Consider the following 13,510-nt stretch of genomic DNA (forward strand, 5'->3'; position numbering starts at 1 on the left):
AATTGGAATGCACAACAGTTTACGTGGGAGGAGATCCGAGGAAGCACTGGAAGAGCAGCGTGGGCAGGGAAGGAAGGCGGCCAGCACAGATCATCACTGTGGGCAGTCAGGGCTCAATCTAGTTGGGAAACTCTGGGAGATGGTTTAGAGGATACCTAGGAGTATCCTGCCCAAGGAATAAGGAAGCTGAGGGGTTAACCTCTCCAGCTTCTACTCATTAGTGATGAGGGACCACTCGCAGGAGTGCCAATGCCTCACATGTGAGCCATCCTGTAGGAATCCTGGTCACACCAGGGTGCATGTTCCAGGAGGGGCAGATGCTGTACGATGTGTTTGTGTTTGTCCTGCCCTCCTCCAGGTTAGAGTGGGAGCTGTTTCACCTGGTTACTAGGTGACTCAGGGTCCGGGGATTGACTTGGCTATGCTAAGACACCACCTGGAGGAGATGGAGGGGGTCCCTGATGTAGCAGTTAGTGGCCCTAGGTAATGCCATATAAAGACGCTCACCTCATGACCTGGATCAGAAGTCTCCTCTTTCAGGAAGACCTCCCCACTCTGATCTCTTTTCCTCTGACTGTCTTGGAGCTACAAGATTGATTTATTCCTGGGTCACAGCTCTCTCCTCCTAGCTAGATGCCTCCAATGGCCCTGGCTTCCATTCTCCCTTCTTGGCAACCCTCTCGAGGGATTCTGTGTATAGTACAGTGGTTAAAAGAGCTGCCCTGGAGTCAGACTGTTTAGGTTCAAGTCTCACCTCTGACCACTTGTTGACTGAGAGAAAAGGGAAAGTTATCTAGCCTTTCTGTGCCTGGCTTTTGCATCTGTAATACGAGGGCAACAAAACCCAATTCATAGAGTCCTCGTAAGGAGTAAAAGAATTAGTATACTTACAGTACTTAGCATGGTCCCTATTACATAGTAAATGCTCAATAAATATTAGATGTAATAATGATTACAATGATAATAATAAAGATTTTTGACCACAACCCATCAATTACTGTTCATTATTTACAGACTAAAATACAGACTCTTCAAGTGGCACTCAAGACTCGGCCAGGTTTTTCCCCTTCTCACTTCCCACTCGCTCTCAACTCAACACAGTCCACCATTGCACAGCGCCTGTTTTCTCTCATCTTCTCTTTTCGTCCCTTCCCACTGTGCCAGCCTGAGTTCCCTCATTTCTTAGATCAAGACGCCCTCACCTTGATACACAGCTCAATACAGGGCCTGAAATGCCACTGAATGGTTGGCAATTAGTAACTATTTCTAAAAGAAATAAGTGGCATACTTTCTGGTATTGGTTATTCATCATGTTACTTTTGTGTATTGTCAGATGCACCCAGCATGGGGGCCAGGTCTCTGGAGGGTCAGTTCGTACCCAGCAGAAGATGCATGTCTAGATGATGTTTCTGCCACTCCACTGCTGGGTAGATATTTTTGGGTTCCATCACAGCAGCTTTTCATAATTGTCTCATTTCATCCTCCCAACTATTTCACATTATTCCCATTTAGAGATGGGAAAACTGAGGCTGAGAGACATTAGGTAATTTGTTCACTGTCATGGGGCTGATGGTGGCTGAGCAGGACTTGAGGTACATTCGTGTGGTTCCAGGCTTCTGTTCTGGATACATGGGGTCACATTCCACTTTCTCTCCCAGGTGAAAATGAAAGCTCCCTTACAGTGTCCAGTCTTGTCCTGGCCTGTGTCCCTGCTCTGGGATGGGACAGTGCTCCCCAAACTCAGTGAAGACTGGTTGAGGTTAAGCCGAGCCTCTCCCTCAGCCTGGCAGACATGCCAGTGTTTCTCCTGGCTGACACCAATGGGCGAGGTGGACCCCAGAGTGCCACCCTGGGTCTTGCTTCTCAAAGCCCGGCTCATTTGCTCTTCAGAGTCTGGTCTGCAGACCAGCAGCATAAGCAGCCTGGCAGCTTGTTAGAAATGCCCCTAGGCCATGCCTGCTGCACCAGAACCTGCATTGTAACAAGATCACCAGGCGCTTCAGATGCACGCTGAGTTTTGAGAAGTACTGCTCAAGGTTCTACCTCTGCTTCCAGGTGAGCCAAAGTCTCTGGGCTTAGCCAGGAGACTTATCTGTTTAAGGTGGGTGCCAGCCCTTCAGAAGCTGGTGCCACCCAACTATGTAGCCTCACCTTCATCTGAGAAGCCACCTAGGTGTGTGCTGGCACCAATTTCCACAGGCACCCCTCTGAGGCTGCCTCTGGTCACCATTATTGTGTTACAGGTACCACCTATATCCTAGCGCACTAAACCCCATGCTCACCAAGAACTGCTGCAAAGCCCCTCTGCTCACTGTTTTTTTTTTCTTTCCGGTGTCACTATTTTGTCTTTTTATCTTCAGGACCTCCCATGCTATCCTTTTTCTAGCACACCATTCACCAAACCAGCAAGTGCTATAATATTTGGAATTTTTTTTAAAAGTATGTTTACTATAGCATTGTAGGTGAGCAACCTAAGCTTTTTAAAGAGGCCAGAACAACATTCTAGTTATATTAATTCAAATATCTACTGAGTGTCTATCACATGCCACAAGTTAGAATATACATCAGTGAACATAATACATGCAAAAACCACTTGGAAAAATTAAAGCACCTCATGACCTCTCCACTGGCACAACCTAGACCAGCCAACATACACCTCCTACCTTTTTATCTCACTTCTCTTTTTCCTGCCTCTCTCTATTTCTAATCTCAGTGAAAGGCCATTCGTGGTGGAACACTGGGAAGCAGAGGGGGAACATTCACTCAACTGGGCATGGGGCATGCCTGCCCCAAACTTTTCTAGGCCCTGGCTTGGGGGTTTTGTACATGTCCTCTCACAGAAGGCAGACCTTGGCCCAGGGGACGGCCTCTTTAGCTTGGCTGGATTTCACAGCTGGATTGGGGTTTTTAAAAGATCAGGCCCTTGTCCCCCTGGGTCCCTCTGTACAGATATCTGTCATGACCCAGGTAACACTTCACTGGCTTTACTTGTTTCCTTCACCAGATCAAAGTCTCTGAGAGCAGCACTGAATAGTTCATGTTGCCAGGACTTAGAACACAGCCTGTTGTATAGCAAATGCTCAGTTAATGCATCTAGAGTGAATGCATGTGTGCATGACTGCAGTGAGGCAGCACTCAGCCTACTCACTGATTGCCCACGTCCAAAGGCTACCGCACAGAGAGAGGTGGCTACTACATAGCCCCAGCCGGCTAGCATGCAAGTCCCTGCCAGGCCCAGTGCAAAGTAAGCGTGTGTGTGTGTGTGTGTGTGTGTCTGCACACATGCATGTGCAAGGTTTCTACACTCCCAGCAGCCTGGGGCAGGAGTATCTCTTACCGTGGTGTATTTACCCAGCTGGCAGAGTGAAGGGAAGGTTTCCTGGTGAGCTTTTCGGATCTTCTCTGTGAGATCGTCCAACTCAGCTGTCATTTCATAGCTCTCTGTGCATTCTTGCTTCGAAGTCTCCTTCTTTTTCTTGTTCCTGTCATTCCTGACAGCTGGAAACGAGAGAGAAGGCACATCAGGGGTCACCGAAGGCTGGGCCTGTGCTCCTGAGCTGGGAGGTTCCACCTCCCAATGCTGCCTTAAGCTCATTTGATATTTGGGACAGAAACAATGGGAAGAGGTGGTAATAACAAACCTCCCCAGAAAAGGGATTTGGCAGCTGCGGGACCCCGGCAGAGAGCTAGGTTTGTCTTTCTGTATATGCATCTGCCCGTCAGTTGCTTGGAAAGCTTGGGCTCACCCAGGAGGCTCAGAGTCTTGGCTTGTTGTGAGAGAACTTTTTCTGTGGACTGCATCTCTTGAAGAGACAAGGATTCTTCCAAGAGCTTTACCCTCAAATGGGATGCCCTGAGTGACACTGTAAGGGAAGGGTCAGGTCTCTGAACAAAGCCCTTGTTGCTTCATAATTAGTATTTCCTAGCTACACATTTTGGTGTCTTTGCTTTTTAGTTTTCTGAATTAAGTGACTGGCACTTTTGAAGAAACTTATCTGAGAGGAGATCAGGATGATGGTTTTTGTCCCTTCGTGTTTTTCTGCTTTCTAAACTTTCTGTATGAAGCATGTTGTCTGTTTTGGTCTACAAAGTTACTTTAGAATAATAATTGATACAGTATGAAACCTTCAGCCTGGAAAACCATTCATTCCCTTATTCACTGGTAGCCACTCGACTCCATGTTGTGTCTGGAACACTGGACCACAGCAGGTGTGCGTCCTTTCCCTCTGCATGCTCCAAGCCAAGCACGGTGCCAGGCACAAAGTCAGGGCCCAGGACACAGTGCTACGGAAGCCCGTGCTTCCTCCTGCAGCACAGGCCTCTGGGATGACTTCAAATCCGAGTGTAACTCAAAGCTCCAGCCTCTGGCTAGGATCTCGTGGGGAAAGAAACTGAAACCCAGGGAGGCAGACAGGCGAAACCAGACCATGCCACCCCCTCCAGGGAGTCCATGTTCCCTGGGGACCCAGAGTGTGCTAGGCTGGACGCTGCCTGGCTGTGCATGCCACCACTGTGACCTGGGAACCTGCACTGCAAAATGACCCAGGGCATAATCTGATCTGCCCTAAGAGGATCTGGCCTGAGTTGCCTCCCTAAGAGCACACGGATGATTTGAGAACTGGCAGTTCCCTGGGTCCACACAATGAGAATACCCATATTTGGGGTAGGAGCTGAGGGCAGAGTAAGACAATAGCAGGAGGAGAGAGGAAGCGGTGAAAGGAAAGAGCAAGGGGTGAGAAGGGGGAGGAAAGAAAAAAAGGGAGGTGAGTCCTACTACAAAGTCAGTGTCTGTACAAGCCACGCCTACCTAACCAGGAGGGAGCACAGCTGGGGAGAATAAGAACATTTTTTTTGAGTCCCTTGAACATGGTATCACAGTATCTCACTTGATCCTCCTATCAGGTAGGCAAGTTTAAACCCATTTTACAGATGAAGAAACTGAGTCTTGGAGAAGCTAAGAAATATGCTCAGGTTCACATGATTGAGAAGTTCTTTCCTCACTTGGACTCACTTACTTATTCCTAAGGAAACCAACAGGTCTGAAGAGAACACCCTTCTAGACAGTTTCCTTCCCCCAAGACTCTGAAATGACACTGCTCATTGGCTCGGAAAATTTCTACATCACTGGTGAAATGAGTGGGTAGCGCAGCCTCAGCTGTATTCTTTCCCAGTGTAGACTGGCCCCTCGAGACCTCTGTGACCAGATCCCTCCCAGCCAGTGCAGGACGCTGGGTGAGAGTGGGTATCGTGGTTCAAAGCAGAGAGAATGCAAAGAAGCCAGTGGGCAAAGGAGACACAATGACGGGGAAAGGGGTCATGCAGGGTGACAGAGACGGCATGGTGGCTCTCCGTGAGGATGGAGTCTGGGCTGCTGAGGGGAGGGAATGCCTGAAGGCTTGTGTGTGAGCGCGCAGGATCTCAGGTGATCAGACCCCCCTCTTTTCCCCCTGCCTCTGCCAATGGCCTTCCTTAGCCAATGAAAAAGTCAAATCTAAGCAGGGAGGGTCCTTCTGAAACAGAGCCCCGAGGAAAAGCCCTCGGCAGTTTTTCACAAAGTTATACGCAGAGGTACCATATGACGCAGCAATTCCTCTCCTAGGTGTACACCCAAGAGAACTGAAAATATGTGTCTATGCAAAACTTGTCCATGAATGTTCATGACAGTGTGACTCACAGCAGTTGAAAAGTGGAAAGAACCCAAATGTTCATCACCCGATGATGGGGAAGTGGAATCTAGGATGTCCTTACGGTGGAATATTATTTGTCACAGAAAGGAATGAACTATGGACACATACTACAACACAGATGAAGCTTTAACACATACGCCATAAAGAAGCCAGTCACAAAAGGCCACAAACTGTGTGATTCCAATTATATGGATGTCCAGAACAGGCCAATCCAAAGACAAAAAGCAGACTCGTGGTTGTCAGGTCCGGGGACAGGTTGGTGGGGAGGGAGGATCAGGAGTGCTAACGGGTTCAGGGTTTCGTTTTTTAGGAGATGAAAACGTTCTGGACTTACTGGTGAAGGTTGCACAACTTAGTGGATCCGCTACGCACTGCTGAATGGTACAGTTTAAAATGATGAATGTTATGCTATGTGAATTATATCACAAAACAACATCAACAAAAAACCCAGAGCCCTGTGGGAGGCGACACATCGCTAAATACCAGGAACTGCTTTGAGTCGATTCTGAAGCTGAGATGACACCTACAGCTACATTAAAACGCAGCAGCAGCCTCACTACCCTTTAGTGATTGTGTGGCAAGGGCCACTGGGCATCAGCAGGTGAAGAATCCTAGCTCACAAAATCCCCACAGTAAGCCAGGTGAGGTGGGCCTTATGACCCATCTCATTTCTACACTCAAGGAACTTGAGGCCCAACAATACCATGGTTGAAAATAGTCAACCCAATGTGCATTTCAGTCAAATGTGCAGAAAGAGAAACCACAAAACAAACTAACACCCCACAGAAGGATTCCCCTTAATCCCATCCACAGGGAGGTCCGCAGGACCTGTGTCTGCTCCTAAGCATTCTGCTTCACTGTTCCCATCCACCGGCAGGGGCCTGGAAAACTCAGACGAGCAAACCCAGCTCTAGAGGGTCACCAGGAGAGAGGAGACACTGTGAGCTCTCACCATGGAGTATCTGAACCAAGCAAGTATCTGAGGTCCTGTGGGAAGGGGCCCTGGGTGAGCTGCAGCTGGTCACCAAGTTGGGAGTCTCTGTTGGGTTGTACAGTGATAACACATGCCATCTGCAAAATCACAACTGTGAAGCCAGAGCACCATTTTCTGTGCTTTGGGCCCAATTTGGAGCACCCTTTGCAGCTCACTCAAAGGGGACCAGGGTGTAACCTCAGGCTACTTTCCACACTTCTTTTGTCCCTTAGATGAAGTCCCACCATCACTGTCTATGTGAATAAAGGACTCCTGGGATTATCACAAATTCTTCCACACCCACAAAATGCAGGAACAATCCCTCTGGGGATAATGCCCCAATAACATACAGCTTCATAAGTTGACAGAAAAATTTTCTAAACACGTGGCTTCAGCAGCTGCTTCCCTCAATGGTTTTAAACTCCAGAAGAACGCAGACACAGTGTTTGAGAACGGCTGCCAAGAACCACCAGAATCATGGAGGTGACACAGTGCACAAGAAGCCACGGGGGCCTAGGGATGGTAGCTTTGTCCAAGTTCTCGTGACCACTGGTCCCTCTGAGGCCTCGTGGTCAGCAGCTCCTGGGGCAGGGCAGGGGCTCGTTCCCCTGGAGGCCAGCCGTGGGAGGCAAGGGCAACACAGGTACTGCTGGGGAAGTCAGGAGATCTGGAACTAGTGCTAGCTCCACCACTTACCACCTGGGGTCAACTCCAGAGGAGACAGCTCCTTTCAGAGCCTCCCCCGAGATGGCAGTAGCGCCTGCATGGAGACACACAGATGGTGGGCTTGGTGGGAAGGAGGTAGACTACTGTAAAGGCCTATGTGGGTTAGTTATGCAGGAAGAATGTAAGGCCCTTCCGTGGGGAAACGGATGAACTAAACACCAAGGACTTGTGGGGATTACTGTGGGGCCTGTGGCTGTCAGTGGCAGAGGAGACTGATATAAAAAATGGTGCTTGGAGAAGCCATCGCAGTGGCACCAAATGAGTGGGTGGATTCATTTGTTCCTTCATTGTTTTGTTGATTCATTGATTCAATGAATATTTATTGAGTATCTAGTATGTGCCATCGCAACACAGGAGGGTTGTTGCTACCATGGAGCAAAAACTTATGGTAGGAGACAGACATTCATCATACAATAAAACAGTGACAGTAATAATAATAATAATAGAATATTGGCATCACTATTATTACATGTACTGCAGTTAATATACGAGTGTATTATTTACCACAATACTGAAAGTGTTCATTACAACTATCATAAAGTCTTCTATTCATGGTAGGCCATTCACTCCTTACAACAACCTAATAGAGTAGGTATCACTATTATGCCCATTTTGCAGATGAGAAAATGGAGGCACAGGAAGGTGAGTACCCTGCCTGAGGCCATGCATCCTGTGAGTGATACAGTCAGGATCAGAACTTAGGAAACCCACTGTGCTCTGCTGAGTCTGAGTCTACCCCATGTACACACAGTCCACAGCGTAGTGAGTGCAATGAAGGATGCTACAGTTAGTTGTGCCTATGTATTACTAGGTGTGGCAGGGGGATCCTGCTGGTCCTAGATTAGGAAGCTAATGCTGGGGAACTGGGAGGGTAAATTGAGGGGTGCTGTGGGATGGTGGATGGGGAGATGACTCTCTTCACTGGGAGCGTGGGGTGTGCATCTGATGCTCAGCTCCAAGGCTGCCTGAGATGTTTGATGGTGGACCTCTTCTTTCACTCTGATTGCAACTGACTGGTATATGCACTCATATAACTATGCCAGACCTGGGGGTTTGACAAGCTGCTTTCAGGTACGGTGCACCTCTGGGAGGGAATGGGGAGGCAAAGAGAGGAGCAAACACTGTCAAGCCTGCATCAAAGCCCTTCCCTCCAAGTCTGTGAATATCTGAAAGGCAAGGGCCACATGTTACTTCTTTCTATGTCCCCAGGGCTTAATACAAGATCTGACCCACAGATGGGGGCCTCAAAACTGTTTTGCAAATGATAAGGTAGACATGTAACTAAATGTGGTGTTCTGTCCCCTGTCAGGGCCTATATGTGGCAATACAGAGTTCACCTGAGCCTCTTTCTTCCAGAACTTAAAGGTCTCATTATCATGCTGGGGCCTGCTGGGGAGTCTCTAACTGCTCTCCACCCCTACAGTAGTAGCCAGAAGGTTGATGAAGCAGGTGGGGCATTCAGGGGGTCACAGATGTGATTTATACACCTGATAGAACCCGGACCGATGTTTGCAAAGTGCTTCTTGGATGAAAGGTGCTCCATAAAATATCAAGTATTCTCCTTGTGAGGGGCTAAGTGCTACAAATCAGATTTGGTGGCATAAAAGTAACATATTTATGATCCACTATCATATTGCAAATGAAATGAATGTAATAAAAGTGTCACTTATACAAATACCTCTGATGTACGGATCTCGACCTATGAATATGAAAACAGACACCCAAGCACTTTTATTTGAATGTCTAATCATGGAAATAAATGAAGTCATGTTCGTTTTAATGTGTGCACTTGTGCATGTATCTGGAATATTGATTTTCATGCACACAATAAAAATTTAATGCAGGAAACATGCAAAAGATGTAGATTCACTTGGATTCAGGAAGAGATGAAAACAATGCTTCACTAAAAATCTTTTCACATCAAAAAAAAAAAAAAAGGAAAATACAATTGATGGTATTTTTGTCCATAAAGTTCTTTATATTCAGCTTAGCAAAGGAAGCATGATGGTCTATTTATTCTTGCTTGAAATTAAAGTCTGGAATTTGTTCATCTTGACTCTTCAGCTCCTTGCTAACTGCCAAGAATAATGAGTCACAGTTGGTGATTAGAGCTATGGGGTTGTCATGAGTTGGGGATGACCTGTAACTAACACACTGATATATTTAAAAGAAAAACATTAAAACATGCTTTAATTTTAGTTAAAAAATCATTTTCTAATCTCATTATGTAAACGAGCTACCATGGATCTGAAGATAGGTGGATCTATTACTAATTGTTAGAGACTTACTTTTCCCATAACCTAAGGATTTAATTCAAGCATTTAACATAGCAAGTCCCACTGTAAACTGGGTAGAGTTGGGGTGAGTAAACACTTCTTCTACATCAGAATCTGCCTGAAGGTGAAGACTGTGACTTTTTCCTAATTAAGTGCCTGCCATGTGAATTCCAGCTGAAATTGGAACAAATATACAGAGAAAAAACGTTAGTGAACGAGGCTGCAGCTAAGTTTTCTTGCCACTCACGAGACATGTGCCTTTTGGACCAGGCTGAGGGTAGGGCGCCGAAGAGTATGTGTTGAATGAATCAAGTTATTCCATTTCCAGGGACTTTGATTTCAGGTTGTAAAATGGAGGTCAAAATGGAATCCTAAGAGGACTGCTCTTTGTCTGCGACATGTAGCATATGTGCAAGGACTTCAAAAGGGGACAGGAGACCCCATATAACCTCGAAATCTAAGAGATGACCTGGTGTCCACTGTGCCAGCAATCGAGCAAGGAGCATGCTTAGAATTTTTACAGAATATTGAAGTCTTGGGGGAAATAATCTGGACATAGCATTGTCAGAATTTAACACGGATCTTCCAGCCTAGCTCAGCTTCTTAAAATTATTCGAAGAAGTTACAGAAAATCTCTGAAATATCAGAATATACAGATGTCAAATACTTCTTTGTAGTTAAAGTGGTATGTTATGCTAATGAAAATTTCAAAACAAATTTAATCATATTTCCCTCACTAGTTACTTTTTGATATGCAGATTTTACCTCTTCTTGTGTGGACAGTCTTTCAAATACTTTTTCCCTCATCTGTCTGGGCTGGTAAGGGCAGCCCTACTGTGGTCGTATTCAGTTTCAGACAAGCACGGTGTGGTGGGCATCCTTGCAAGGCAAGAGATTTAGTTTTAGATGAAAAATCCTTTTCTTTGGACATATGAGCTATAAGAAGTATCTTAAGTTCAACTCCAGAAATGAGAAAAAAGAAAATGTTCTGGCTTAATGTATAAAAGTAGGAACTCAACAACGAGTAGTTGAGGGATGACATGAACCCCTGAGATGCTTTCATACCCGGCGGTGCTTCTTTGTACATTTCCTCTGGCAGCAATGGGCTGTTCTCAATGATGACTTTGCCTAAATCCTGCCCAAAGAGGCATACGTGTCTGTGGCTTCGTGTTTATGACAGAGCTACCCGATATGAATAAGAGCTGAGATGAAGCCCTTTATTTATGGCATAAAACTGAATATTACAAAAAAGTAAATTAAAGACACTGTGGCTGGCCCTCTGCTTTTTAACCAGGAATAAACTCACACACTTACTGTATGATCAATTCGCCTTTTTAAAAAACTTCTGATCTAGAAAAAAAAAGGCTTAGTATCTCTTCCATAATCAATTTTCATAGGCAGGAAATTCTTTGCTCTGCCAAACTCAAGTTCACTTCTGCTGAAGCCCAAGCTGCCCTCGTGTATCTGAAACACTGTGAGTGGGTCTTTTAACTTTTTTGAAAAAAGGCTGACAGTCTAATGTTCAGGAATCAATAGTCTTCAAACAGGGGTCCCATATATCTAGGGTAAAAAAGTTGAGCAGGGTAAAAAAGTTGAGCAGGGATACAAGCACACTCCTTTTTATTTCTTTCATGGAATAGGCATAGACTGCCTTTCAAAAACAGAATCTGATGAAGGGCAGGAGGGCAAAAAAGAAATTTCCCAGCAGCAGACTATTCCAGATAAGCTTGTGTCTTGCTCTGTGTCATGTATATTCTTTATAACAAGTTATGGGCTTTCAAATATTAAATAACAGTCTCTATCATGATAAAATATAATGGCCCGATCTTTCATTCCTACTGTCCTTTAAAACCCAATACATTTTTAGCAAATGAATTGAAGTTCTGTTTGACATTTTCATCATACATTTCCTCTTAAAATGTTATGTAAAATAGAAATGAAGTTTTTCTCAGCTTAGGAAAAGAGAAGCAGAAGTCCCAAGAGACCATAAAGAGGACAGCCCAGTTGTTCTAGCCAAGACCACACTAGATCAATCTGGAGCCAGCTTGAACCTCGGAAAGAGTGCAGGTAAGATTACCAGAGTTGCCTACCCAGTAGAGAGCCCAGTGAACCCAGAAGTACAACCCGACTGATCCATGGTGCTGTGAACAGTAACAAATGCTTACAGTTTTAAGCCACTGAGCTTGAGGGTAGTTTGTTACACAGCAATAATCTGTTGTCTAAAGAGTGTTTTTATGCAACAGTAACACGTGCCCAAATATCTTTTATCCTACAGGATATTTGAATACATGGTTCCCTATATTCAGCATTTGAGGCAAGAAAGAAAACAATTGGTCATTCCTACCACTCAAAGATCCCACCCACATCTGTTACAACACACAGAAATGATGGCACCGTTCCCCATAGGTCTTAAATAATATGAAAGAAACATTGGACAAATGGAAGGACCCTGGGGTAAAATTTCAAAGGCCTGCATTTTAGCTCGTCATTTATTGTACTAACTATGTAAGCTCAGGATAGTCTCTTAACGTCTCTGAGCCTCAGTTTCCTTATCTGAAAAATAAGGACATTAATTTTTGTTCATTGCACAGAGGATCTCATATATATTTAGATAAATACATGATTGCAACACAATGTAACATGAACAAAAATAGTGGAAGTCCTATACCAATTTGTTTATTCACCAAACATTTATTGAATCCTGTAGCCACTAAAGAAATTGAGTCAAATAAACCATGAGTGGTTCTCCAATAAATAAAATGCACATGATATATAACATAGGATATAAGGATTTAATATACACAAAAGCTTTGAGATGTGAAATGCTAAGGCAGCAGTGGAGGAAGGAAGGTAGAAAGAAACCAAGGAAGGAAAAAATGAGGGAGGGAGGAAAGAATTTTTATCCAAGACAAGACCAGCATTCCAGCCTGGTGCTCTATATGGAGACTAAAGGGAAGACAGAGTATGGAAACTGTCAGTTATTAAGCTTCCAGTGGGTTCATCTCTAATGTTAGGACTCTCTGTCTGAACTTGGCTTAGTGAACATTTATGGCCACGCTCATGTCCTTGGGATTCAACATTTTCTGAGATTGCCTAACATACGTGATGGATTTCTGCCTGAGCCATCCACGTGTCAATAAGGCATCTGAGAGAGATAGACAAATGGCTTATAATTTTGCCAGATGTTTGCCAAATACCCTGTTAAGATATTAATGTAGAGAAGCTCTCGCATGTTGTCAATTTTAGAAACCCGTATCATTAGAGAAATGGTCTACATGTAGATATAGGTGTTTATATCACATAGTTTAAATGAAAAACCTCACTTTACAGCATTTCAAGTGGTTTACGCCAGTCTATAGACCCCTAAGCAATTCTTAATGAGGTCCTGGAAGTGCTAAAGTCTCTAAGGATCTTCAGAATCACCACATATAAATCTTGTTCAGTATAGCTTTTGTTCTAAATGCATTCTATTAATTTTTAGAAAATTGGCAGTCTATGTATGAGATATATGCTAGCCCACTGTTGGATATGATTAGCCAATTAACTATAACCTTCTTTCCTAATCATTATAGATCTGAACAGTGTCTTATAACTGGGAGTTTTTCTCATCCATCCATCCATCTGTTTATCCATCTATCCATCCAAATAGACATCCAAGAAAGAATTGCCTGTTTATCCAGTCCTTCTGTCTAGTCATTCATCCACGCATCCATTTGTCCATCCTTCCAACTATCCAATGCAGCTGCCCATCTATGTGTCCCATTTTCCATACATTGATCCACCTATCCATCCATTTGTCCATCTGTCCATCCTTTCATCTATTCATCTGTCCATCTACTTGTCTGTCT

The 13,510-nt window shown here is 44.7% G+C and overlaps 1 protein-coding gene across 6 annotated transcripts in view; it reads right to left on the reverse strand.

Moving 5' to 3' along the window:
• Window positions 1-13,510, reverse strand: part of RARB (retinoic acid receptor beta) — a 776,321-nt gene that overhangs the window by 23,720 nt on the left and 739,091 nt on the right. For all 6 annotated transcript variants that reach the window (XM_058441891.1, XM_058441890.1, XM_058441894.1 and 3 more), the window contains one exon: window positions 3,338-3,498. In XM_058441891.1, the coding sequence (XP_058297874.1) occupies window positions 3,338-3,498 (161 nt within the window). The remainder of the gene's footprint in view (window positions 1-3,337; window positions 3,499-13,510) is intronic.

Source organism: Hylobates moloch, unplaced genomic scaffold, assembly GCF_009828535.3.
Source record: "Hylobates moloch isolate HMO894 unplaced genomic scaffold, HMol_V3 SCAFFOLD_8, whole genome shotgun sequence".
In the NCBI taxonomy this organism is placed as follows: domain Eukaryota; kingdom Metazoa; phylum Chordata; class Mammalia; order Primates; family Hylobatidae; genus Hylobates; species Hylobates moloch.